Source organism: Cynoglossus semilaevis, chromosome 11 (genome assembly GCF_000523025.1).
Source record: "Cynoglossus semilaevis isolate Cse_v1.0 chromosome 11, Cse_v1.0, whole genome shotgun sequence".
Lineage (NCBI taxonomy): Eukaryota > Metazoa > Chordata > Actinopteri > Pleuronectiformes > Cynoglossidae > Cynoglossus > Cynoglossus semilaevis.
In genome coordinates, this window is record NC_024317.1 from 17,919,479 (window position 1) to 17,945,308 (window position 25,830).

A 25,830-nucleotide genomic window follows, 5' to 3' on the forward strand; every position below is an offset into this window, starting at 1 on the left:
GATAAATAGATCATTTTTTTCATGAAAGTTTTGGAAATGTTATTTTTATTTCATTCTGAAAATTATTTTTAGTATTATTATACAATATTATATATTTAGACACATTACATATTTTATGAACACGTTCTTATCCTGGAACCTATTTTGTCAAGTCCGAATTCGTTTTCTTGATGATGTACATGTTTTTGCTGTTTTAAAAACATCTTTAATATTTAACCGTTTTATAATAACAACTCATCATGAACACACCAATGTGGGCAATTGTTTTCTGAACGCATTAGCTTTTTTCTTTCTACAGTAACTATGCAACAATTCAACCAATTCCTCTCTCAAAGAAAAAAAAATTACACTAATTGATTTAAATATATATATTTTTGCCACATTCTTGAGATTAAGAGAACAAAACTTTTTTTTTCAGGCACCGGAACAAGGTATGTGTCGATACACTTCTCTGTAGTCAGTGCACTTCCTACAAACCTCTTCAATGCCAACAGATATTTCGGTCAGAAGAACAAACACATATTAAATAAAGTTTTTCTTTCACCACTTTGATAAAAACACATAATAACATTTACTCTCTGTCAAACGTCAACATTGAATAAGTTACTCAGCAAGTGTAGCAGCTTTCCTTTTTTAAAATATGTCACTTGTAAGTGCAGATGTTAGAAAGTGGAAAGTTATCAACTCTTAGTTCCAACAAACGTAACATCTTTAAAGAAAAGGTTTTTTTTTTCTATTTTGGTTGTTTGTATTACAGTGTTTAAAATGTTCGTCTTCATAAACATAAATATGGCATGTACCTTGATCCCTTCATTGTATTTAAATACTTTATAAGATACTAAAAAAAATAAAGTATTGCATTGGCTTGTTCTTGAACATGGCTGGTACAGTGTCTCGTTACTACACAGGTCCCACAAGAAATTTCTGCAGAAGAGATGGCCACAAATGACTTGACTTTGACACGTCCCGTTGACATTGAAATGTCAACTATTGTGCCATAGCAACTGTTTACTCTGACATCTGAAACCACTACCATATGCAGTGCACTCACTGCTACCATTGTGTTGTCACAGGTGAACTCCTCTGCGTCACTGTTGTGCTCTTTATCACAACAAACAACTGTTCTTTTTCCATTCGCTGTTACATCACTGGAGTGACCACCTGATATTCTGAAGGTCTTGTGGTGGATGGAAAAGCAGTCAGGACATTTTCTTTGTGTAAGAGGCTGAATGGGAAGTGCCACATCTCCTTTGGCACCGTGCACATGCTTTAAGTTCAACCAGAGAGTCTGATGCATGTCTGTCCATGCTGCCAGTTTCCTGACGCACCACAGTTGTTCAAAAGTATCCCTGAGTGCACCACCCACACACATCCCGCCCCTTGTGCGTTTCATCGCTGTGGTCCTGCCGACCAGCATCTCCTTGAAAAAAAAAATCCCTAAACAGTATCGGGTTGTCAAAAACCCATATCTACAGTAGGCAGGTTAGTATACACGAGGAAGGTATTCAATCATACAAAGATGCACAGCACCACAACATCATAAAGAGAGGCTGTTGGGACTAGTGTGTAGTCCGTCTTCAACTCCACTGAACAGTTGAGGTAGTTGTCATTTCTCAATGACTGCAGCAACTATCGGTGTGCATATGGTCCCACGGGCTGTAGCTGCCAACTCTTCAATTTCAGCATTCAGTTGCCTGATGACCCACTCCATGGCTTCACGGCCCTGGTTAGGAACAAAGGTAAGTATTGATCAACAGTTACACAGAGTCCCGAACACTTGAATTGACTAACCTAAGAACAAATCTAGTTGTGCTGAACTACAGTATGTCAAAGGCATGTTAGCTCACCTTTCCGGCATTAGAAGAGATTGTGCTGGCCATGAGTCCTTCTAAGTAACTGCTGAGGCTGACGCCTTTCACAGAGATGATCGCCTCCTGGGTCAGTATTGTTCTAAAAGACAAAATACATTTTAATTTATGAATCATAAAACAAACTACAGTATGAGTTGAAACAAAGTGATTTGTGAACAGTACAAACAAACATACTTCTCTGGATTCTCAGGGTGTGGTTTATACGTTAACCTCTCATCCACAGAAACCATATTTGTCAACGTGATCTACAGATGAAAGAACAGACAGTTGCTCAGTGTCAAGATACAATATGTACAGTTTCATACTGTGCTGCCTGAGTCAGAACAGATTATAATACAGTATGTGAACATTGTTATAAAAATGAACCCATGGGTGTGTAACTAGTAACTAGTGTAACTAGTACTTTACTGTACTAGTATGTTTCCCCCAAGGGGGATGAATAAAGCCCTACTCTACTCTCTACTCTAACAGGTAATACTTCATTCCAAAAATAAAAGACGAGTGAGTTTAGTCGAGTAGACGTTGTGAGAAGCAGCAAAGGGTGTGAATTCGCAGATCTAACCTAATGAGCTCACACATTCAATTGGTCTGTGTCTTCGAGGAAAGGCTCACAACACAACAAACCATGAGGCAACAGCATTATTAAAACACTCACATTTGTGGACTGAAGTTCAAATGTTTTCTGTTTGGGGTCCACGACTGAATGCTCCTGAATGTAGGTGTATGTTCTTGCATTGCCGATGAGCTGAAAACAAAGCATAGTGTTTTTCTTATTTAAGTAGCAGACCATAATTTATCAGTCAGTTCTTAGAAACAACACACAAACAAATGAAGTAACAATAATTAAGCATCAAATTGACATGTAAAATATTACTTGTAAAGTATTACAAATTATAATTGTTTTTTTTTGTGATCTAGATATCCAGTTTACACACATAATCACAGATAACTCACAGGCTGTGCTGCAATGGTATCAGTCACTAGAACAGTGTAAGAGCAATGACTGATAGAAAAACTTACAGGATATTATCTTTCTTATCACCCCTATCGCACAAGGTTAACAAATAAAAGCTTAAAACCCAGAGCCCCCTGTAGCTGCTCTCCATTTTACTGACCTCTATTTTTGACACAGACGTGGAAAGTTACATCACACAGTGCCATGGGTTAAGTCTTCACTGTGACACAAGCAGTGGCCCAGAGCCATAAACTCGTACGGGCTTCCGTAACCAACCTCAGCTCCTCAGCACAGAAATAGCCCTGGCAGGTTAAGGTCACACAAACTGGCTGAGAAGCACCGACCTACGGTAATGTTGGTCTCATGTGCAGGGTGGAAATTAGAGGTAATTTTAGGCCAGCACATCACGAGCCATGTCAAGTCAAGTGTTTCTCCATTCAGTGTCCCACGGTGACCACATGCTGACCTCAGGAGGATTTTTTTCTATGATATGAGTGAAGACACTTACAGATTTCACAATAGATGGAAGACCCCACTCTGTGCTGAGCAGTCTTTTACTGTGGAGGCAACCGTGTTTGTCCACACTTCTATCCAAAACGTCCACTCCTTTCACAGAGGGATTCATAGGGTTCGGATACTTCTGCATGGCAGCCTTGGTCACAGTCTCCCAAGGATGACTGTTGAAGGTTAAAGAAAAGTCAATAAAAAAACAAAAACAAAAACATAACACACAGAGACCCCCACAATCTGTCTGCATAGCAAGATGAGAAGTCCTTTATTTTAGTTGTTTAAAAAAAAATCTTTAGTGATAATGAGGACAGTGATGGGAAGATTAATGAAACATGATATCCTACAATCTCAACAATGAATTACTTATTATAACCGTTACAAATACAAGTATTGCATGAAAAAAGAAAAAGGTAGAAAAAGTGTAAACTATTGTTTTCATGTCATTTTACTGCAGGATTAATGACATCAGTGATGATATTATTAACATTAGAACACATGACATAAACGGTGTGTGGCTGCAGAGATTATGTTTTGATATTTTTGAGACTCTCACATTCCTGAGTTAAGATTTTTGGCACATGGAAGAGCAAGATAAGTGCAAGGGTCAATGAATAAAAGATAAATATATAACTAATTAACATCAATAAAACATACAGTGTAGACTTATGTGTAAACGGTAGACAGTTATGTATGACATAGATGTAACTACTCCATAATGAATTAATAAATGTTTCTTCAATTGATTATTATTTATAAGTTAAAAATATAGTTCATTGCTGTGGAATAAAATAATTATTTATTGTGTTAAGAAACTCTGCTGCAGAGACTTTAATAAATGTTACAAAATGTTACATACAAAATGACCTGGTGGGCCACATTTAGGCCCCCGGACCTTGAGTTTGACTAATGAGCTTTAGACGATTAGCAAAATGTAATTTAGTCTGCTTCACGTTATGTACAATAATGTGTTTTCATTCATGTGTATAGGGTTCATGACTACATATGCTAAATTCAGTTTGTTCGAACTCATACTTATTGTATTAGTTATAACTAAATCACTATCCAGGCATCATTAACCAGGTTTTTTTCTGTATTGGCGTCATTGAAACGTCACTCTGGCGCGTCGGGCAGAAAATATGAGCCGAGAGTTAAAGTATTTGTAATTTAACTTTGTTGTTTCAAAGTATCTCAATTATGTTGCCAATACAATCAGCATCAATTTTATATCGAGCTCAAGTTCACAAGTGCACCACAAAGCCGCCTAGGTGGGTGACGTAAGCGCCTACGACACAATGTAAGGGAAAGGTCGCACGCTGGGGGCTTGACCAGACAGCCCGCTTATGCAATTCTATTCCTCACTAACTCTATAATAATTCCATTTCGTATTTGTTACATAATACAACATTGGCACTGACGTTACTTTTCTCAGCTCATTGCAGTTCTTACGTAACGGCTTCTGTAAATCTTTCTTTTGTTTCCTTAACATCACGACATCGGTTAAAATCTGAAATTAAGCATCACGGGTTTGAGAACTTGTGACGTTATAAGTCAAAGATTCAAGTGATAAAACACACTACTCACTTGAATGTGTGCTCTGAAGTCCAGATTTTCATGGTTTAGTTGCGGTGGGAATGCTGGAGTCGTGAGAAATGCCGGTAAGCCGAGGTACTGTCACTGAAGAGTGAAGCAAAATCTGACTCAGACTCCTCCCCTCTCTACCGCGGAACAGTCACACGGTCTGCTGGCGCACTTCCGGCTTTCTTCCGCATGCTGCAGGACGCATACATGTGAGTGTACATTCAAAAAGTTCCTCCTGAATTTTGTGTTTAATTTCAATTAAAAGAACAGGAAAATTTTATTGCATGACCCCAGTATTAAATAGTGGTATTTTATCTTTTAATTGAAATAATATAATATAATTTAATTTAAATTGAATTGGAGATAGGAGCCAATTGTGACAGTGGTTTACATATGAACTTGTGTGCCAACACCTCACATATGCAGTTTTCTTCTCCTTTTGTGGCGCAATACTGTCTATGTCACCATAACCCCGATCAGTGCGGTCATTATCTTCTTTACCCTCGTGTATTCGTGAGTCTGCACCATTTTATTGCAGTATTGCAGGGACATTCCTACGTCCTGTGTCTTTATCTCAGTGTACAGACACACTGGCCAACTTATGTGTAATCTGTCTGTGGCAGACATGTAAGAGTGGGTGGAAACTGACAGCCATGAACCGTATCAGTGTTGCTGCTGTTGGAGAGCTGTCCATTACTGCATGAACTGTCAGGTTCATTTCAGGCTACGATGAATACATTTACCAAAAAAAATTTGTAATATATAAGCTGTTATTGTGATTATTGCAGTAAATGATATAAGAAACCAACCTTTGGTGGATTAATATCTTTAATTAGTATAATACTAAATATTGAAATAAAAAAAGCATAAAAGCATAAAAGCATAGACATAATAGCTATATTAAAAAAAATACACGTGAAAATTTTCAAATAATTATTTTAAAAAACCCACAATATTTACAATTATAGAATGTATTGTATTTAAGAATGGACGTTGGCATCACTTTGATAAATACAACTCAGGAAGCACACAGGAAGTAGCTGTAAACCACAAGGAAACAACACGATAGTGGTCATGTGGACAGAATAGGAGTCTATGTTAAATTTAAATTCTTCTTGTTCTGTTTGACACAAGTTACATTTACATGAGTCTATGGCCTCTCCACTCCATTCAAACTTCACATTCTTGCCACAGGTCAAACCAAAGCACCACAATGTATCCCTCAAACTTTTACTCGACCTCTACAGTTTCTTGGATTGTGTCTATCTCTCTCTGTATTTGAGACTTAGAAGTCTTTGGTGTTTGCGTTGTCGGGGGGTCGTCCTCCTCTTCTTCTTCCTCTGCTTCAGAATGAAAATCAGCTGTGGCATCTTGATACTGCTGGTATTCTGACACCAGGTCGTTGAGGTTACTCTCTGCCTCCGTGAACTCCAGTTCATCCATGCCTTCCCCTGTGTACCAGTGAAGGAAGGCCTTCCGCTTGAACATCAGGGAGAACTGCTCACCCACGCGACGGAATATCTCCTGAATGGCCGTGTTATTGCCGATGAAGGTGGAAGCCATTTTGAGACCCCGGGGTGGAATATCACAGACGGCCACTTTGACATTGTGTGGAATCCATTCCACAAAGTAACTGCTGTTCTTCTGCTGGATCGCGAGCATTTGTTCATCCACCTCTTTGGTGGACATCCTCCCACGGAAAATACCTGCCACGGTGAGGTAGCGCCCTCTCCTTGGGTCGCACGCCGTCATCATGTTACGGGGGTCGAACATCTGCTGCGTGAGCTCAGGCACCGTCAGGGCTCTGTACTGTTGGCTGCCGCGGGCCGTCAGGGGGGCAAAGCCTGGCATGAAGAAGTGGAGGCGAGGGAAAGGCACCATGTTGACGGCCAGCTTCCTCAGGTCTGCGTTGAGCTGTCCGGGGAACCTCAGGGAGGTCGTGACTCCGCTCATGGTCAGGGACACCAAGTGGTTGAGGTCGCCGTACGTCGGCGTGGTCAGTTTCAGCGTACGGAAACAGATGTCATAGAGCGCCTCGTTGTCAATGCAGAAGGTCCCGTCTGTGTTCTCCAGGAGCTGGTGGACGGACAGGGTGGCGTTGTACGGCTCCACCACTGTGTCAGAGACTTTAGGTGAGGGCATGATACTGAAGGTATTCATGATGCGGTCAGGGTACTCCTCCTTGATTTTATTAATGATCAAGGTTCCCATCCCAGAGCCGGTGCCACCACCCAGTGAGTGGATGAGCTGGAAGCCCTGAAGGCAGTCGCAGCTTTCACTCTCATGTCTCACTCTGTCGATGACCTGCTCCACCAGCTCTGCTCCCTCCGTGTAGTGGCCTTTGGCCCAGTTGTTCCCAGCGCCAGAGTTTCCTGTAAAGATAACAATAAACGTTGTGAATAAAAGACTCAAACAACATTTGTAAAACTTTTTGAGATTGCACCAGATGTAACTGCAGGGGATACAATAGAGCAGTGTATCCCAAAGACTGGGTCGCAACCCTCAGGTGGGTCGCAAGAGATGTTTTATTTGGTCATCTCGCATCATGTCACTTGTGGTTATGTTAAAACTTGAGTAATACTAATTGTTCAGATATCACTCGGTCAACAATAAAATATCCTCATTGATGTTCAATAATGGTCAAGTACATCTTTATTTTGTGAATTATGAATAATGTCTTTTGACTTGGGTCGCAAAGGTTTGTGACTTTTAAAATACGGGTCCCCAGAAAAAAAGTTTGGGAAACACTGCAGTAGAATTTTACAGCTCCAGAGAAGAGTGGTACTCTGCATTATATGTAGTCTGTGGACCAGATGTCACCACAATCTCTCCAAAGCTGTATTTTTAACATCCAGTGAAATATTATTAGTCTCATTTCCTGTTTTTGTGTGAGGTTATTAAATGGTGTCATTTAAATTTGAAGTTATAAAAAGTAAAACAGAAAGAAGTTAGGTAATTAGTTCGTGTTGGTCTTCTCACCGTAGATGAAATTATCTGGTCTAAACAGAGCGCCGATGCGACTTCCTCTGACGCTGTCCATGGTGCCAGGCTCCAGGTCCACCAGCAGGCCTCGGGGTACATACTTCCCACCTGGAGAAAAAGCAGTAGGATTATATAGAAATGTTGCTGACTCAACACATTTAAAGTCAGTTCTTTTAAAGTTATTTTACCGTGTGCTTCGTTGAAGTAGACATTGACCCTCTCCAGTTGGACGTGGCTGTCTCCAATGTATTTTCCTGTTGCATTGATCCCATGTTCTTCAGTTATCACTTCCCAAAACTGGTAAGACAAGGCCACGCAATATGAGCTAGATTTCCAGAAGCTCCCATGATCAGGAATTTTTTTATAAATTTTTTTTTCACTTATTGTTTCTATACCAATGTGATGCACAAAACGCACAATGTATTATATTAAGCATTTAGGTTATTAAAAATATTGTATATACTTGTTTTACAGTCATATGTAATTTTTTGTTGTTCCATCCTAGTCATGATAAAAAAAAAGATGTCCCACCCATGCCACTCAGTTTTTGGCCCTTATCTTTTTTCCTTAGTGCATGACAGGGAACACCCACTATCATTGTGCCTGCCAACAGACAACTTGAGCGGTGCATGTCAAAATATATGTGAATATTTAAACAAATACTATTAACATCCAAATACAAAAGTTTGAATTAAAGACTTTTGACTGACTTCAGTCTTATAAAATCAGTCCTGTTAGAAGTTATTTTTCCAAAACATGCTTTTTTTAAAAATAATCTCCAACATTTGTTCAGTCACCAGTCATTCCTACTAGAAGAGAGAAGTATTTTCTGTTACCTTGGAGCCGATCTGGTTGCCACATTGTCCGATTTGCAGATGCACTATTTCACGCATGATGTTCGGGCCTACGGTGCACTGAGCAGCTGGGGGTCTCTGATAGTGGAAGACGCTGCCACTCTTTTATACAGCACCAGGAATGATGTCATCAGGGTGTTACCCTGGCTGACAGATGATGTGAGCCCAGTACTATGCTGAATTTAGTGTATTCTGATGCTGAATCTAATCAATTATTTAGAGTATTAACTAATAATTATTATTGAATTAATAAATATCAAGTCATTTTTATTTTAAGTGAAAGTTAATTATTTGTCATTGTGACACTGCACACAACAAATGTGACCTCTGCTTTTAACCCATCACTAAAGTGAACAGTGGGCAGCTTTAAGAACCCAGGGAGCGGTTTGCTGGGATGGTGCCATGCTCAGAGCACCTCAGTGGTAACTTGGCAGCTGGTGGACTCGAACCTTCCGTAGTAAGTCTGCTTCCTTAACCACCGAGCCCATCACTGCCCCATAATCCATGTGTTAAAGTTGAGAACCAAGTTGTTTAAATCAATTCACAAACCAAACCTAAACAATTATAAGTGAATAATTGCATTATTTTGCATTTTTTGTAAAACTGCTATCATTCAAGTAATGACTGTTAAACTGGTAAACACAGAGATAAGGTTTTTGCAAAACTGCTATCATTCAACTAATGACTATTAAACTGGTAAACACAGAGATAAGGTTTACATTACAAACTCCATGACATGGAAAACCACAAACAAAGTGTAGATAAAATGAATGGTGGCTGAGCATTCCTCTGCCGATTATTATGTTAAAAACCAAAGTTAATACTGTTGGAAGATGGCGCTCAGTTTACCATTTTAAAAGGTTTGTTTTTAAAGTCATCTAGTTTATGCTTTCTTAGGGTGAAAATGTGACAAATTGTTATTAATATTATTTTAAACAACAACGACAACAAGAAAACGTGAGGAAAGAATGTACTTAAACTATATGTTAGTATTAGTGTGAGTAAAAAAATGGAAAAAAAATTATTGTAGATACGAAATGCTGCCATCTATAGGATTAATAGGTGTGATGCACGTCGTGACTGAATTTAATATATATTCAATTTTACATTTCTCTATTTAAGTCTTTGTTTTAGAATTTCTATTTGATTCAGTACTTAATATGTCAGTAATGTGTCTCTGAGCAAAATACTTTTGTAGTTTTCAACAACCTTTGTTTAAGAATTCAGACATATTTTTAGCATTCTTGAGGTCATTTCTAAAATAATGTAACACTGTTGGTTTTTATTGTAACATCCTGTATTTATTTTCGTAATAAATTGTATTTTATGCAGTATATATTTTAATTGTTTATTCATTTTGTACTTTCTTTTAAGAACAACCATAGCATTAAAGGTCATACCCCAAGTTAACCTTTGTCTTGGCATTGAAAGAGACATTGTATCAGTCACAATGCGTCATGTCCACTTTATCTAGTGACACTCAATTTGGTATAAAATAAAATAAAATAAAATAATTAAATTGCGTTGATTATTTTTATCATAAATCCGTATCTTTAAAACTAAATTTAGATGAAATTATAATGCTACAAATTTGAACCAATAATCAACGTGAACGGTCAGCAGCCATTAAAAATAATAGTTTTGAGTATTTGCGTAGATTAAAAGAAAGAACTTGTCTTATAATATAACGCTGAATTTAACTAGATGTTCTTGAATTGTTCAGTTGATCGATCGATCACGATTTCCTAGTTGTAAATGTCAGTGATCACTTTGCTTCAAAGAGGGCGCTTCTCTCCTTCTCTAACTCTGCTTCATGACGCTCCGGGCAATCATGTGATTCGTCCGGGCGTCAAGCATCGATGAAGCAAAAACCGGAAACAAAGATTTAAACTTCATATTAAGAGCATCACCGTTTAGTTCTCATTTTAAGTTCATAAAAATCTGTTTCAGATTTAAAATTTGATGAGGTTTATTGGCGCAAGTACAAAGGGTAGAGGTAAATTTTAATAAAATTAAATAACTAATTGAAATACAATACACTGATCATATGTTAAAATAGAATTAAATAATGATATAATGTGATTTATTAGAATACATTTTTTAATTGTTTCATTTTTTTCAAATAAGAAATTTAAATCATTCTGAATTTAATCTGAATTAAGAATTTTGAAAATTTCTTAATTCTTAATATTACGTTTTCTGGGAAAATGCATTGTTTTAAAGTAATTCGTTAAGAACCGAGAAATTACATTTTTGATCCTTAGATACACAATCCTTAGAAATTGTAACTGAAAGTTCCATTGTAACGTTTAGTATTTCTTTAATTAAAAAAGATTATGTAGAAAAAAATTGAAATAAAAAAAAGCTGAAACAGAATCTTGTAGTTTAAAACAGATAATAATTTGCAACACGTCGGTTTTACTTTGATGCTCATACATTTGCCGTATTTTCTAAGATATTAATAATTCTGGCGTGTCCTTCACTTCCGTACTCATTACAAGTGCAAGTGTTTGGCCAGGAGCTTGGCTGGGCTTCTATTCTGAAAGTTCAAATTTAACCGGACGTGGTGTTTGTCCTCCCGGAAAACTTGACCACCGTTCTACGTTCCCAGGGTTCCGTGAGAGCCGTTTGCCCCACCCCACCTCTTCAGCGCTATCTATCTCAATGTACAATTCTCCGAGAAAAACGGGGGCGAAAATAATTCAGAGTAAAACGGCGAATAAACCTCTATTTCTCATGAAAATTAGCCCCGCAGCGGTGAAGCGGTGTGGACGCGGCCTGTCGGTTGGTGAAGATGAGCGTGTGTCGCCGCTGGATCAGTGATTGAAACACCGCGGCGTGTGTGTATGTGTGTTTGAGGGAGGGAGGGAGAGAGAGAGAGAGAGACACAGTGCGTGCGTGCGTATGTGAGTGTGTGTGTTCATGTATCTTCCACATGTAACCACAACCTACCCTTCGGATTCAAAGGGAATACAAAAAAGGAAAAAAAGGGAGCAGGGACTTGACAGCGAGCCGGAGGAGGGAATAACGGAGGACTTCCAGCAGTATCACCTGGATATTAGCGTTTGATTCAAGGACATCCAGCTGCCCACCACCGCCTTTCACTCGTTGTCCGGAGAAGCTTCCCGATGTGAGGAGAAATACAAATTAACGTAAATGGACACAGAGAAGCGGCCTGCGGTTCTTATGGATGTGGTCAAACTCTGCCATTAACCGAACGGTGGTTTCTGTTGACGACGAGAGGAAATCATTTTGACATCGGCTAAAAACAGGATATTATTGAATAGGCTGCTAACAGCCAACCCCCACCCTCGAAAAGGTGTAAGATGTGACGGATCTGTGATAGAGAAAGAAGCCCCGGTGTAGCTCGATGATTCACATGTCGTCATACTGAAAAAAGAAATATATTTATTTTATTCGTTTTTTAATTTTTTTTACTTTTTTCTCCTCGCGTATCGATTAGGTGGATATTTGCTTCCAAATAGCATTAAAAAATTATATATTCAAGGGTGGAAAAGGCTGAAGGGAATGGATTGAATGGCAGCGTGAATGATCTGCCAAGAACTGGCTCATAAGGAGGAAAAATCAAAATTCAAATGAATGCTTTGAAATCCCATAGCCAGCGTTTGATTGGGATTGAAGAAATCCTGGAAGAGACACCGGATCGCCGACGTTCATCCATGTCTGCTGCGAGGCTGGAGACCTCACATCCACACGGCTCACATCAGTGTTGATGACTTCATTGCGGATTTACAGTGAAAAACACGGGGAGTCCAGCGACTGAAGGGCGGCATCAGTTTCTTCTGTGCTCCTGCCTGTACTCTCATCTCCTTCATTCATTGCCAGTAAATAGCCACATCCACCCCGTTCCCATACCGTGCCAAAGCCTGGTGGTGGCTCCAGTGGCTGAAAACCTAGAACGGGATTACATTTCTCTGTCATTTGCATCTGGCAACATCAATGTCACCCAGGTGCTCTCCCTCTGCCGGGCCACTCTAGGAATTTAGGACCCATTGATTTTATTTTTCTTCTGGTCAAAACCCTCCCTCCCTCCCTCCCTCCTTCCTTCGTTCCTTCCTTCCTTCCTTCCTTCTCGCCTGCCCGCCTTCCGTCCTTGTTCCCTCCTTCTCTCCACCTGCACAGCCGCCTACCCCACCAAGCAACCTGCCTCCCCCTGAACCTGTCACTGGGTTTTTGGGAAGATGGGTTGTCTGGGCAATAGTAAGACTGAAGACCAACGAAATGAGGAGAAGGCCCAGAGGGAAGCCAACAAAAAGATAGAGAAGCAGCTCCAGAAAGACAAACAGATTTACCGGGCCACTCACCGGCTACTGCTGCTAGGTAGGTGTATCACTGCTCTGCTCTGCGTTTGTGTTATGTGTTCCATGTTTGGCCTGTGGGTCTATTTGTGTTATCAATACGAGCATGTTTTCACCTGCTTTGTCCACAAGTGCCTGCCGTGTTTCACCAACTCCCTCGGTTTGCGCCTCAGTGAGCCTCGATTGTAGCCTTGACGTGAAGTCAGTGCAGCGGCGTCTCCGGCTGAAAATCAGGCCCATCTCCTGCATATTATGAAACACGGCTGCAGACCATGTGAGAGACAGTGGACAGACGCTCACACACACACACACACAGGCAGGCAGGCAGGCCCTATGCAGAAGCAGCAAGGCCACCGTTGCTTCTCTGCACACATGCAAACTGCAGAGCGTAGACTGAGCGACTGAGATCCCTTCACCTTGACTGCTGACGGCCTCTTCACGCAGACACACCTTTCGCACATAATCCTCTGCCCACCAGTGGTTCTTAAGTAGCATGTCTTCTACCTCAGTCCTCAAAGTCTCTATTTTACCTTAATGTAGCTATTTGTAGCCGCATCACGCCGAGGCCTGGTAAATGTTTGTTACGTTATATTTGTACACCAAACCACAGCCAACATTTGACATCCTGGTCATGCTGCTAATATATAAAAAAAAGAAAATTAAGATTATTATTAGGATCAGCAGACGTATGCCAGTGACTCTAACCCATATCAGACTCAAGGCCCGGGGGCCAAATGCAGCCCGCCAAGCCGTTTTGTGTGGCCCAGCGAGAACTTCAGTAAAGTCCATGCAGCAGATTTTCTTAACCTAAGAAACGAAAAGTTTTTTATTATTACACAGCAATGAACAATATTTGTGACCTATGGACTGGTACTGGTCCACGGACCGGGGTTGCTGACCCCTGATCTATAGAGTCTTCCAGTTACAACCGGCCCTTCAAGAGGAACTGTACTGCTGATGTGGCCCCCGGTGAAAATGAGTTTGACACCCCTGCTCTAACCTAAAGTTGACGCACCAAATGCTATTTTCCACAGCTCGATTGAGCAGGTGTCATATTGTGGCTTCTTTTTCAAACTTTGACCATATTTTATTTTTTTTTTTTTTTTTAATTTTTTTTTTTTACTTTAATTTCTCTGATTAAAACTAATCTGTGGACGATTTCCTAATACAAAATGACTTTTTCTTTAAATTTTTTTATGTGAAGCCATGAGTCATAACTTACTAGATTTATCTTTACAGACCCCCCCAACCCCCCACACCTGCATTGAGATGATGAGTGCTTATTTGTGAATCACTGATTCAATGGAATATGATAAATTGGAAAAGGAAATGTCTGTGGTCCAGAGTTCAGAGCGTCGCCTGCCTTCTCAAAACCCAAGAACTTACTATATCTTGACTGCGTTATCGTTTAGTGTGATTACAAAAAAAACAAACTAACATCATGACATAGTTTCTGCTTAAAAGGTGAAAGTAGATTAGTAATTAGTAGTTTTCTCCGTGCCTCTGTCCGCTGTAAATTCAAATTATTCTGCATAACGTCAGCACCACTCAGGCTTCCAGTTTGGGAAATGTACTACTTGCCTATCTGGATGAGCATGTGGGATCATGGAAATATACGGGTGGAAAACAAAAATCATGGCAGGAAAATACCACTGTGTGTTTATGAAGGGGAACCTGCGTTTTGGAAAAAAATGTACTTACCTTGAAATGTTTGTTGTGCTTCTGTTTTCAGGGGCTGGGGAATCTGGGAAAAGCACGATAGTCAAACAGATGCGAATACTGCATGTAAATGGCTTCAATGCTGAGTAAGTTGCTGATACACACACACACACACACACACACACACACTGTCAGCATCCTTGATGTTGTAATGATGAGTGAATAATCCCAATGATGGGATTATTATTGTGGGAAAATGTTAAAATGTGGAAGAAGTCTTACTCAAAATGTAGCTTTGTAGAGTTGCTGGGTTCAGTAAAGCCATTGTCTTTAACAATATTAATCCCTTGATGTTGTAATGATGAGTGAATAATCCCAATGATGGGATTATTATTGTGCAGTCTACCGTCTACAGCAGCGGTCCTTAATCTTTTTACGCGTCACGAACTGGTTAAATGTCTGAATTTTTTCTCAAGGACCGGCCTTTAAGGTGTGGTGGAAAAGTACAAGGAAATAAAATGATACGACCGGCATAAAAACGGGTATTTTCTACATATAATAAACGTTATCAGCAGCGTCCTCGTAACATGGTGCTCGTCTTTTAATGCAGAACGCTTGGTCTCCAAGTGGTAAATGCAGCTTTCTTTTTTCTGGCTCTTTAACCCTGCGCAAAGAAACGTTTCAAAGACGTTTGTTTTTTGTTCATTTTGCTAGCTATAATTTAGCGGTAATGTATCATGTGTTAGCGGTCGAAGCAGAGCTTTTAAGAAGGTAGCGGATGTAGACTGAGATAAGCATTTTGACATGTATCGAGTGAGTCACAGACAGATGTGGCGGAGAGAATCTGATAATTTTTCAAAAATAAAACATTGGTCAGAATCAGATAATAAATTAAATGGAAATAATGTAAGTTATGCATTCTTTCTACTACGGTTCAGTGCGGCCCGGGACCAATTGACCCACGGACCGGTGCTGGTCCCCTGCCCTGGGGTTGGGGACCATTGGTTTACAGTATTAATCAGTCTACAGTGTTGATCAGTCTCAGTCCCTAATTTGACTGATGTTAAGCCTCCACAACACATGCTGGGAGTTGAGATTGTATTTTAAGCCTGTTGCTCCAGAGAAATAAAAATAAAATGGAAACCAAACTACTTCATCCATACATGAAAAATAAATTGATGGTAGAGTTATTGAATATAGAGGTTTTTTTTCTCAAACTGACTTCGTGACTCTTAACTGGGAAACTGAATGAACTCATGTGAGCTTCATGTGAGAAAACTTCCCATCATGGTCCAAAGAAGAAAAGGAAGTGACGGCCCTGAGATGACATTTGTGATTTAGCTTTATGACGCAAAAAGTCAAATAGCACTGGAACATGGCTGTGAGTGTTCTCAAAGTTACTCCTTGTTTGAATCTCCCGTGTGAATTTCCTTCAAATCAATCCCTACGTTGATGCACCAGAAACAAAAGCCACATTTTTCTTATTATCATCATCAGTTTCCTAGGAACTGGTTTTGGAATCGCAGCATCATCATGCGTGTATTTTCGGGTCAGGTTGAACACATGTCTCTCACAGGCGCCCTGCTGGCTCTGGTGTCAGGACCAGTCCACAGTCACTTTTAGCCACTCGCCCTTGTTGCCGTGTGGTGGCTGCAGGGAGTTGGTTGGGAGTGGAAGGAGGAGATGAGAAGAGAAGAGCACAGTGAAGAGCACAGTGATGTTAAGCGTGGGGCAGAAAAAAGAAAAAAGTTCAGGATTCTGTTTAAAGTTCAAACAACTAGACATCTACTTAGTTTTAACGTAATTTTTTTTTTGTCGCTCCAAATTAAAATCCAGGGGGCGCTACAGTTGTGTTTCTCAGAGTAATTGGTGCAGTTTTTGATGACTCATGACTTATTAGTTGGCTAGCCTAGTGGGTGTTGCCACTCTGTCAAGATCCTGGATTCTTTTTGATTTTGATATATAAAAAAAACAAAAACATTTGAGATTTGCTCTTTGTCTGTCTGCTGCCAAGTTTTAAAGAACGTTTATTGACCTTCAACACTGGTTCTCAAACTGTGGTACGCGTACAACTCCTGATATTTGGGCTCCCTCTAGTGGTATGCGAGGGAATCTAATTTTTGTTATTACATGGTCTCGGCCAGTTTTTGCAGGCACAGATGAAAACGACAATATCAACTCGTGCTTTGTGAGAAAATAAGTTGAGCTTCTGGTTTGTTTGTTTTATTTTTTTCTTTACAGGGAGAAAAAACAGAAAATCCGGGATATCAAAAACAACATTAAAGAAGCTATAGAGGTGAGATACTAACAAGAATTCTGTTGTTTTTTTAATATATATAATTTGTAGAATTTCTGTAAAAACGCCGAAGTCATTCAATTTTTGGAAACTCTTTCAAATCCTGAGTGACTTCACTTTAAGTTGTTAAAAATGCATGAAAGAAATCCCTTTCATGCACACGGTCGTGTGGTAAATTGTTGTTACATTTGCTTCCTGTGCTCCCTCTCCCCACAGACAATTGTAACTGCCATGAGTATACTCACACCTCCATGTCAGTTAGCATGTCCTGCTAACAAATCCAGATTGGAGTATGTCCTGAACCAAATCAACCTGAAGGACTCTGAGTTTCCTGCGGTGAGTTTTGAATTCCTGTGTCTCTATTTCTTAACAGCCCTTTTGAGTCCAACTTAAAAAATTCAATGAACATGTGAGTGACTCTGACCGAAGTCTTCTGGGGCATTGTGGTCTAGCTACACCGTTTGTCGGTACCAGGATTCTTGTGCAAGCCACGCCGTCTTGTCATCTATTTCCTGTGTGCTCAAGTCGCTCAGTGCTATCTGTGTATCTTCTTCTGTCGGGCGAAACCAACTTTTGATTCATTACTGCCATCTACTGGTCTGGAGTGTGCGCATTAGGATAACGAGTGTTATTAGTCGCATTATATTCATGGCTATGACTGTGTCCTTACCTCACTAAACTCAAAGCATTGCAATTGCATAAACTAATATTAATGTTTTAAAGAATCAACAAAATTATTAAAATTATTTCAGTCGAAAACCAATCATTTTTGGTGGCCGAATACTTGGTGCATCCGAAATTACAGACCTTGTCTTGGTGTTTTGACGGTGGCTCTGCATCACTTCCTGCTGCACTGTGCAGACTAGAGTCATCCAGACAGTAGTGTCTCTGATCCCGCCCGGGTGTTGGTGTTGACTCAGTAGGTGAGCTCCCATTTGGGAGGATGTTGGTTGAATTATTATCTCACCTGAGAGTCTCCTCAGTGCCCATTAACACTCCGTCTCCATAATGAGCCTAAATGTGTCCAGAGGGATCTATCCTTGCACAAACACAGAGAACCGGAGGGGGGTGGGGGTGGTAACACCCCCCCATTCCCCTAGAGTTGACATGTCGGGAAGCCAATACAGGTCCCTGAGCTTCACCACAAGCTGACGTATTATTTTCCAATCCCTTCTGGATTTTAAAGCTAATATTGCAGAGAAGCTAATGAGAATTAGCAACAATATGGATCAGGATCTGTAGTCTAGATTAAAAAAAACTAGTGCCTGAGGCAATATTTTATCTATCTAATAGTTTGTATAAAGTAGTATGTTTGTATAAAGTAAGTGAGAATTTGCATACGTTTGAGGATAGCACTTGTAGCACCACAGAAGTGAAAAGTATTTATTGCTACTGTGTGCTATTTAGCTGAACATGTCAAGTGTGCTTATTGATTTTCTTTTTGAATAATTGATTGCGAAAAATACCCATTAAACCGCTACCAGTAAATGATATTCAGTTTGTAACCCTTTAGTTTAAATTGTAAATAAAGAATTAAGTTCCTGTGTTTTTAAATATAAAAAACCAACTCAGTATTAATCAGTGTTAAGTTCAGGTGAATGATAAGAGGTGATCCAAATGTAAAGCGGAAAACTGACCCACTGTGGGCGTGTGTTAACCTTTAAAAACAACGTGATTAATAACTTGTAGATAATGGAAAATTTCTAACAGATGGGCAAACAAAAAGGAAGTAAGAGCAGCGCATTCTTCCCAGCAACCAGGTTTGTTTTGGAAATTCTACTAGGCTCATCTCGGAAGTCGTGTCATCCCTTACGCTTGTATATACGTCATATTGCTGGCCAATCAGATGTTGATGTTTTGTTTTTTTTTTCCCCCCCGATTGATGTCTTGTTATCTTTTGCACTGGTGCTGGTTAAAATGAGGGAACGACAACGGTGAACACACGTGTATAAATGTATGTATGAAGTGGTTGCTCATATTTATCTGTATTTTTGATACCGATAAATATGGCTGTTTTAAAAAATATCGTTGGCATTGAAATAGAATTGATGCAGGTTTTTATTCATTCCTTAATTTGGAACTGCTTATTTTAAAGCTTCATGAAATAAAACCATATACAGGAAATTAAATTGATTCTCAAGTTGTCACAACCATCAGACACACAGGATAAGAATGAACTCCAATCAACAATTCTCAAGTTGTCACAACCACCAGACACACAGGATAAGAATGAACTCCAGTGGTGACGCTTTCACTGTTAAAACCTCCCAGTTCTGCTCCACAGTGTGGACAGTGTTTTTCTGTAACAGCCGAGTTTTCGCTGCAGAGTGCGCGTATTTGTGTGTAAGCAAAAGGAAGTCACCTCATAATCATTGTGTTATGTCATGGCAACTTTACGATGAGGGCCTCTTTGACCCTCACTTCAGGCCGTCGGTCGTTAAGACTTCTGAACGAGGACCTGCGGGTCTCCGCGAACACAGCTGAACACGCAGGACTTCGCTCTAGTTCCGAGTCGGCACTTTTTCATCGCACGGTGAAGGATGCGGTTCAGTTTAACTTCAGACGGGCGTTGTTTTTATTGACTCTTCCTGTTGGGACCAGTAGTTGTGTTGGAACAGAATAGTTAAAAAAAAAAAAAAAAAAAAAAGCATGACTCCTCTCCACGTCTCCTCTTTGCCTGGCCTTCGGGCCAACAGCAAACCAGCTTAACTGGTTAACTCGGCCTCCTGTTTGTGTGTCTTTGTGTGTTTGTGTGCGCTAACTTGTGGGCACACATTCATGGAAAAATATTGTAATTTTTGTGGACACTTTTATTGGGACATTTTTCAGGTCTAGACTGAGTTTTAGAACAGAATTTTAAATTTCAGAATTTATAGATTTAGGAGTAGTGGCCGGGTCAGATTAGATCTAGTGTTAGGATTACGATTAGGTATATATTGATAATGGTTAGGGTTAGAGTAAGAAGTAAGGGTTATGCCATTCTGTGTGTGTGCGTATTCTAGTACAATGGGGCTTCAAGATACGAGTTTAATCCGTTCCACAACAGCGCTCGTGTGTCAATCCACTCGTATCTCGAGTATCTCTCATTTTTCCCCATTAAAAATAATTAAAAACCAAGTCATTCATTCCAGCCCCCTAGAAATATACTATTAATTAATTAAATATAAATCTCCCCCCCTTCTAAACATCAAAAACATAGATATAAACAAATATATGAAATAATAATAATTAAGAAAACATTTTATATTGTTGTTACAAAAATGGGTAAAATAACCCAGTGAGGGACAGAGGGACAATGTCGAGTGGAAAAATGGAGCTCAGTTGAGCACTGGTAACTCAACGTTTCCTCGTATTACGATGGAAATCTTGCAAAAGTTGCCTACCCGTAACTTGGAACGCTCGTATTTCACAGAGCTCGTACTGCATAGCTACACTTGTAGGGATATTTTTTGAAAAATATTGTTGTTCTGTGGCCATTTTGTCCTTGTAAAGACATGCCTATTTGATTATAAATATATATAAATATAAAAAATATAAATAAAATCTAAACACTTGCATAGTATGTGCATGCGTGTGTGTGCTTGCATGCGTGTGTGCACTTGCATTCGTGTGTGTGCGCTTGCATGCGTGTGTGTGCTTGCACACGTCATCATCTGTCCTCACTATTCTTGCTCGGTTAGCTTGACTGCTCATCTCTCCCAGTGTTGGCTTCTCATCAATGTGTCACTTTATTGCTGCAACTAAACTGCTTTTTTCATGGAAGTCAAAAAGTAAAAAAGACGAAAAGTGAAATCAACTACAGTGGAACCTGAAGATACGAGCATAATCCGTTCCCGGATCGAGCTCTTAACTCGAGGTGCTCGTATCTTGAATCATGTTTTTCCAACAAGAAAGAATTAATTAAATGAATTCTACGTACGTAGACACTTGATTCCGTAGCGTACCTTACAGATACTCTACGTAACTTACATAAACTTAGAATTAACTTAACTCAGGTATTTTTTTTTACTTTTCTATTTTTTATTTTTTGCTTTTTCAATTTGTATTCTTTCTTTAGCGGGCACCACGCTCGTATAGATTGACAATTTCATGCTTTATTTCCATGGTCATCATTACCATAGAGAGAAAATCATGTAGATAACGCAAACACAATACGGAAGACTCGCGAGAGATGCGTACGGAAGTCGTCGAACACGTGAAGTGAACGAGGGAGGCGGCACTCGGCCACCTAGCGTCGGCGTCTTAGGGCGTGCCCGTACCTTGAGTCTTTAGTCGTATCTCGAGGTTCCACTGTATAATGAAAAGTGACATAAAAGTGTCTCCTCACCACACACACACACACACACACACGTCGGTTCTGATTGAATCCCGACTCTTTTCAGCTTCTCAGCTCCCCACCCCCCCCCGGCTGTATGACTTCAGCTGTAGATGGTACAGATAAGAGAACGGCCCTCGCACAGTGAAGGCCCGGCCTTGTGTCTTTACAAGGCTCTCCGTTTCTAAATGAACTTGATGAACTTGTGTTTCCTGCCTGTGTCAGACACCCCTCCTCCCCCCCCCCCCCCGGCTGCTGCTTCTGCTCTCCGAGCTGGTCTTACGTTAATATAGTCTCCGAGAAATGATCGCGGATCACACTTTCCTTTTTATCTGCTGTTCTACACGCTTCTCATACATGACGTCCAGATGACGAATAAGCTCCAAAGATGAGGATCACATGTTTGAAGGGACCGTTTAAATACGTTTTCCACAAACACGATAGTTCACATTCAATACTGCAAAATGTTTTTCATGTGTTTCTCTAGTATTCTCTATTGGTTATTTGCTTTTTTTTTTTTGCAGGATTGTTGCTGTTGCATAAAGTCATTTTAAGGATCAGTGTGTGGTTGTTGAGGTTTTTTTAAAAAAAGCAGGATTATCCAGGAGGTGAAAGTGAAGGATTGTGCTTGGTGTGGAATTAAAAGTACAAGGAGAAGTGTCTAGAAAGAGTTTGGTCGAATCAGTATTCATCAAAACAACTATGCTTTTTCTGTACATTTGAGTCGAAACACATGCTGCGTAGAGAATTCCTTACCTGCTGAATTTTGGGCTCTGTCTTGATCTGAAATCCAGGTCCTCTCAAATGTTCTTCCAGTTTCGGAAAACAAGGAAAATCAGACGGAGGCAGATCAAAACCGGTTTCAAAGCTTTAATCGTTTCACCAGGTTTCTGTCAGGTTCGGTTCAAGATTTGGTGTTGTGCTTTGATTAAATGAACCTAACAGAACTCTTCAACCGAGATTAGATCAGTTGTTTATTTTTCGAAGGGCCCACCAAAACATTTTGATCTCTACAGCATCACATCTTGTTTTCTGTGATGGACTTCTCGACTAATCTTCATCCGTTTGTGTCTTTGCAGCAGTTTTATGACCACACAAAAAGTCTTTGGCAGGACGAAGGCGTGCGGGCCTGCTGGGAACGGTCCAACGAGTACCAGCTCATCGACTGCGCACAGTAGTGAGTGTCACCCTTATGTTTATTCACCTCTGCACCACGACATGATGAGGATCGGTCTCTCTCTTTCTTTTCATTTCAATTGCAAATATGAAAGGGGTGTGGCCTTGGTCATGTGTTGGAAAGTTTTTGGAAATTTTTTTTTTTTTTTTTTAAATTCCAAGGAGCTCATGTTGGTACATTCGGTGCTGAGACTCAGTGGTCTCTGTAACAACTGTCAATCATCGCATATTTAAAAAGGAAACTAATATTTACCCCGAGCGAGACAGGGTGTGAAAATCACGAGGAAAATCTTGCTCAAATTGCTTACTCATAACTTGGGAAACGCATTTTGAGGACCTCGTATCTCGGGGCTCCACTGTATTTAAATTTTGCGTTTTACTCGAGTTGTCATTGCAGACATCGGGTTCGTGTAAAGAGAAAGCAGTATGTGTCTGCATATAGTTAATAAAAATGTCAAACCATATATTTCCTGGAAGAGGAGCATGTGCTTTTGAGCTCCTCAGTTTATTACCTTTTACCTACGCGGTAAAAGGTAAAAATGTACATTGGCGGGGGCTGATACTCAGTGCAGCTTTATTTCTATGCAATAATACTAGAGATGAAAATCCTTCAACCTAACAAAAATCCAAATTTTACTATTATATTTTTTTTAAAATCTTGAATTTTAAATAATATTTTTTAAATATATTTTTCAGAGTTTTTTTGCACTTATTCGCTCCTTTCTTTTCCTTTCCTTTTTTTAAAAAATTTTCTGCACCTCTCCTTTTTTCCATAATCATCGTTTACTTTTTTGATCTTCCCTTGTTGTTTCTCTTCAGTTTCTTCTCTCTCTCTTCTGAATTAGAGAGATTATAATGTAAAAAAATAATTATACTGAAAGTATAAGTTAATAAAAACTCATCTTTGTTACAAAAGTGATGGTGAAGAGACGGAGCTCTGAGCAAATGTGAGAGAATAGACTGAGGAGACAAGTGGACATAAGTGGCTCTACTGCGTTCTAGTCCTCTTCTCTGGACCTCTTTTCTTTCCTCGTCTCCTTTTTCTCTCTCTCCTCTTCCTCTCCCCTATCGACTCCACTCTTATCCTCTCCTCTCTTCTTCTGTCCTCTCCTCTCCTTCTCGCTCCTGTCGTCTCACACCCAGCAGGCGTGTTATGTGTTATGGATCTGATGCTGGGCTGGGTGGCCAGACCGGAAGTGCTCCCCTCCCCCCCTGTGTGCTTATGTAAACGGAGAAGCAGAGAAAAAGAGCGGCCAGAGCTATTTTTAACTCGGCCTGCCTGCAGAAGGAGAAAGAATGAGTGTGTTAGGAGGAAGGCAACTTCAGCATTATTAATGAAAGTTGTTAGTTTTAAATGAAAATGTCAGCCACTGATCACCGCCCGCCCCCCCACATTCTCCAATGTCACAGGTGTAGTTTGACAGATGCTCGATGCCACGTCTAAACGTGAAGAAACTAAATCACTACACTTCAAGCAAAGTCCTTTTTTTTCACTTCCCGACTTCTTAAACTTTTGCCTTTACTCAACATTGTTTTACTCGTTCAAATGACCACAACTACTTCAGTTGGAGTTGGAAAGGCGGGGTCGCTGAAACAACAAAACACTGCATTTACAGTATGCAAACTGACTGTTGTCCAACGGAACTTCTTAGTCGCTTCAGTGCTGAAGTCGTCTAATTTGGTGCATGAATTGACATGAACATAAACAAGGCTGAAGGCAGTGCTCTCAAACCCCTGGCTCGGGGGCCACTTCTGGACCATGGAGCCCTTAAATTTGGCCCACAATTAGAATGGAAAAAAAAAATTAGTATTTCTCTTAAGGTTTTAAAATGTATTTACAGTGGAATCTGGAGATACGAGCATAATCTCGTAACTCCAGGTGCTCGTATCTCGAATCATTTTTTCCCATTAAAAATAACAGAAAAAAAAAATTAATCAGTTCCGGCCCGCTAAAAAACTCCCTTATTAGTGCTAATAACAATGGAAAAAAACATGTTTTTAATTGCTGCAGAGGTATACACACACACACATTATAGTATATAAGGATTCCTTTGATATAAAATAAAATGTGGTTTTAATTATGAGTTCTTACCTTTGAGACAGAACTTATTTTTGTTTTGTTTTTTTGCTTTTCCAATTGTATTCTTTCTTTAGCAGCCACCGTGACCACGCTCATATTTATCAACAATGTCCTGCTTTATTTCCATGGTCGTCATGCGTTTCTTCTTCTCACCACCATCCTTACCACTTCATTATTATGAAGAATAATGCACAAAATAGAGAGAAAAATCACATAGATAACGCAAACACAGTCCGGAAGACTCGCGTGAGATGCGTACGGAAGTCGTCTTATGCGCGAACTGAACAAGCAAGGCTGTAGCTGTTAGCTACAGTAACATCCTAGCACCACATCGTTGATTACTTGACAGATAATCTTGACTTTGAAGAAGACCTAAGGTTCGTTATTTTACATCATAACTAGGATTCAATTCAGACTGAAGGTGTCGGCAGCTGTGGAGCGGCCACGGCTTCGTCAGCTCTGCACCTACAGAAACCTGAACACCAGAGGAGGAATGTGACTGAGCAACTCCATACATTCTTCTGCAATACCAGCAGAGTGTTACTGGTATATTTGTGTTGATTCTTTGAAATCTCGTCTGTGCGATAAAGTGCCTTTTGTGCCAGAGTCTCCCTCTGGCATCCTCTCCCCTTCCTTCTGTCTCTCTCACTGTCTCTGCCNNTGGGATCGAGTCTCTGAGTCATCGCGAGGAATAAAAGAGTAGGGGGAGGGACGAGGGGAGGGGGTAAAGAATGAGAGACGCTCAGAGACAACAGAAAAAACGTCTTTTTTTTTTTGCAGCGTCATCTCATACTGTGTTAAACATAATATTAATAATAATGTCAAATATGAGCTTCAAACGTTTAGGTGAACCGATGGATGTCATTCAGTCGTCAGTCATGATATCAGTACCAGACTAGAGAACCAGATGATCATTGGTTCACGGTATCAGTTGAAAAAACTTTTTGTATTGAACTTTCTATACTAATACTAATTTCATTTTGTATAAACTTATGTCAAACAGTTTCATTCTGTTTATTCTCATGATTTATTTTCTTTAAAATTTCAAATACATGAACTATTCTTTACACCTCTCCCTCTCTCTCTCTCTCCCTCCCTCTCTACCGTCCTTTCTCTTTCCCACTCCATTCCCGGCATTTCTCTCTCTGTGTCTCTTTGTTCCTCTCTCCCAATCTTTCATCACGCTCTCTTTCACCTCCCGCCTTCTCGTCTCTCTCCCTCTCTCCGTGCCTCTC

At 40.0% G+C, this 25,830-nt stretch overlaps 3 protein-coding genes and 1 long non-coding RNA gene across 4 annotated transcripts in view; 1 reads left to right on the top strand and 3 right to left on the bottom strand.

The window, feature by feature from the left end:
• Positions 1-28: 28 nt before the first annotated feature.
• On the bottom strand, positions 29-5,067 carry prelid3b (PRELI domain containing 3). The gene is made up of 6 exons (XM_008321085.3): positions 4,918-5,067; positions 3,335-3,503; positions 2,527-2,616; positions 2,046-2,116; positions 1,848-1,950; positions 29-1,723 (listed from the first exon to the last, which is right to left on the bottom strand). The coding sequence occupies exons 1-6, from the start codon at positions 4,947-4,949 to the stop codon at positions 1,607-1,609; spliced, it is 582 nt and encodes a 193-aa protein (XP_008319307.1). The 5' UTR covers positions 4,950-5,067; the 3' UTR covers positions 29-1,606.
• Positions 5,068-5,842: 775 nt separating this feature from the next.
• Positions 5,843-8,869, bottom strand: tubb1 (tubulin, beta 1 class VI). Its single transcript, XM_008321086.3, has 4 exons — positions 8,733-8,869; positions 8,085-8,193; positions 7,894-8,004; positions 5,843-7,286 (listed from the first exon to the last, which is right to left on the bottom strand). Exons 1-4 carry the CDS (start codon positions 8,787-8,789, stop codon positions 6,145-6,147), a joined length of 1,419 nt encoding a protein of 472 aa, XP_008319308.1. The 5' UTR covers positions 8,790-8,869; the 3' UTR covers positions 5,843-6,144.
• Positions 8,870-11,221: 2,352 nt separating this feature from the next.
• The window catches only part of LOC103386688 (guanine nucleotide-binding protein G(s) subunit alpha-like), a 21,899-nt gene continuing 7,290 nt past the window's right edge, over positions 11,222-25,830 (top strand). Inside the window, exons 1-5 of the mRNA XM_017036701.2 lie at positions 11,222-13,091; positions 14,802-14,874; positions 16,970-17,024; positions 17,241-17,360; positions 22,419-22,516. Of these exons, the coding sequence (XP_016892190.1) occupies positions 12,953-13,091; positions 14,802-14,874; positions 16,970-17,024; positions 17,241-17,360; positions 22,419-22,516 (485 nt within the window). The 5' untranslated portion in view covers positions 11,222-12,952. The remainder of the gene's footprint in view (positions 13,092-14,801; positions 14,875-16,969; positions 17,025-17,240; positions 17,361-22,418; positions 22,517-25,830) is intronic.
• LOC112487693 (uncharacterized) lies at positions 23,262-24,647 on the bottom strand. Its single transcript, XR_003051016.1, has 2 exons — positions 24,608-24,647; positions 23,262-23,794 (listed from the first exon to the last, which is right to left on the bottom strand). It is a non-coding gene; the product is annotated as an uncharacterized LOC112487693 (long non-coding RNA).

What these genes read in the sequence shown, in the direction of transcription:
- prelid3b (XM_008321085.3), bottom strand. Translation starts at nt 4,949, where the DNA reads ATGAAAATCTGGACTTCAGAGCACACATTCAA. An exon ending in CACCCTGAGAATCCAGAGAA is followed by an intron (nt 1,951 to 2,045) that starts GTATGTTTGTTT and finishes TTTGTCTTTTAG; the next exon opens with AACAATACTGACCCAGGAGG. An exon ending in TCTCTTCTAATGCCGGAAAG is followed by an intron (nt 1,724 to 1,847) that starts GTGAGCTAACAT and finishes GTTCCTAACCAG; the next exon opens with GGCCGTGAAGCCATGGAGTG.
- tubb1 (XM_008321086.3), bottom strand. Translation starts at nt 8,789, where the DNA reads ATGCGTGAAATAGTGCATCTGCAAATCGGACAATGTGGCAACCAGATC. An exon ending in CTACTTCAACGAAGCACACG is followed by an intron (nt 8,005 to 8,084) that starts GTAAAATAACTT and finishes CTTTTTCTCCAG; the next exon opens with GTGGGAAGTATGTACCCCGA. An exon ending in ACCAGATAATTTCATCTACG is followed by an intron (nt 7,287 to 7,893) that starts GTGAGAAGACCA and finishes TTATCTTTACAG; the next exon opens with GAAACTCTGGCGCTGGGAAC.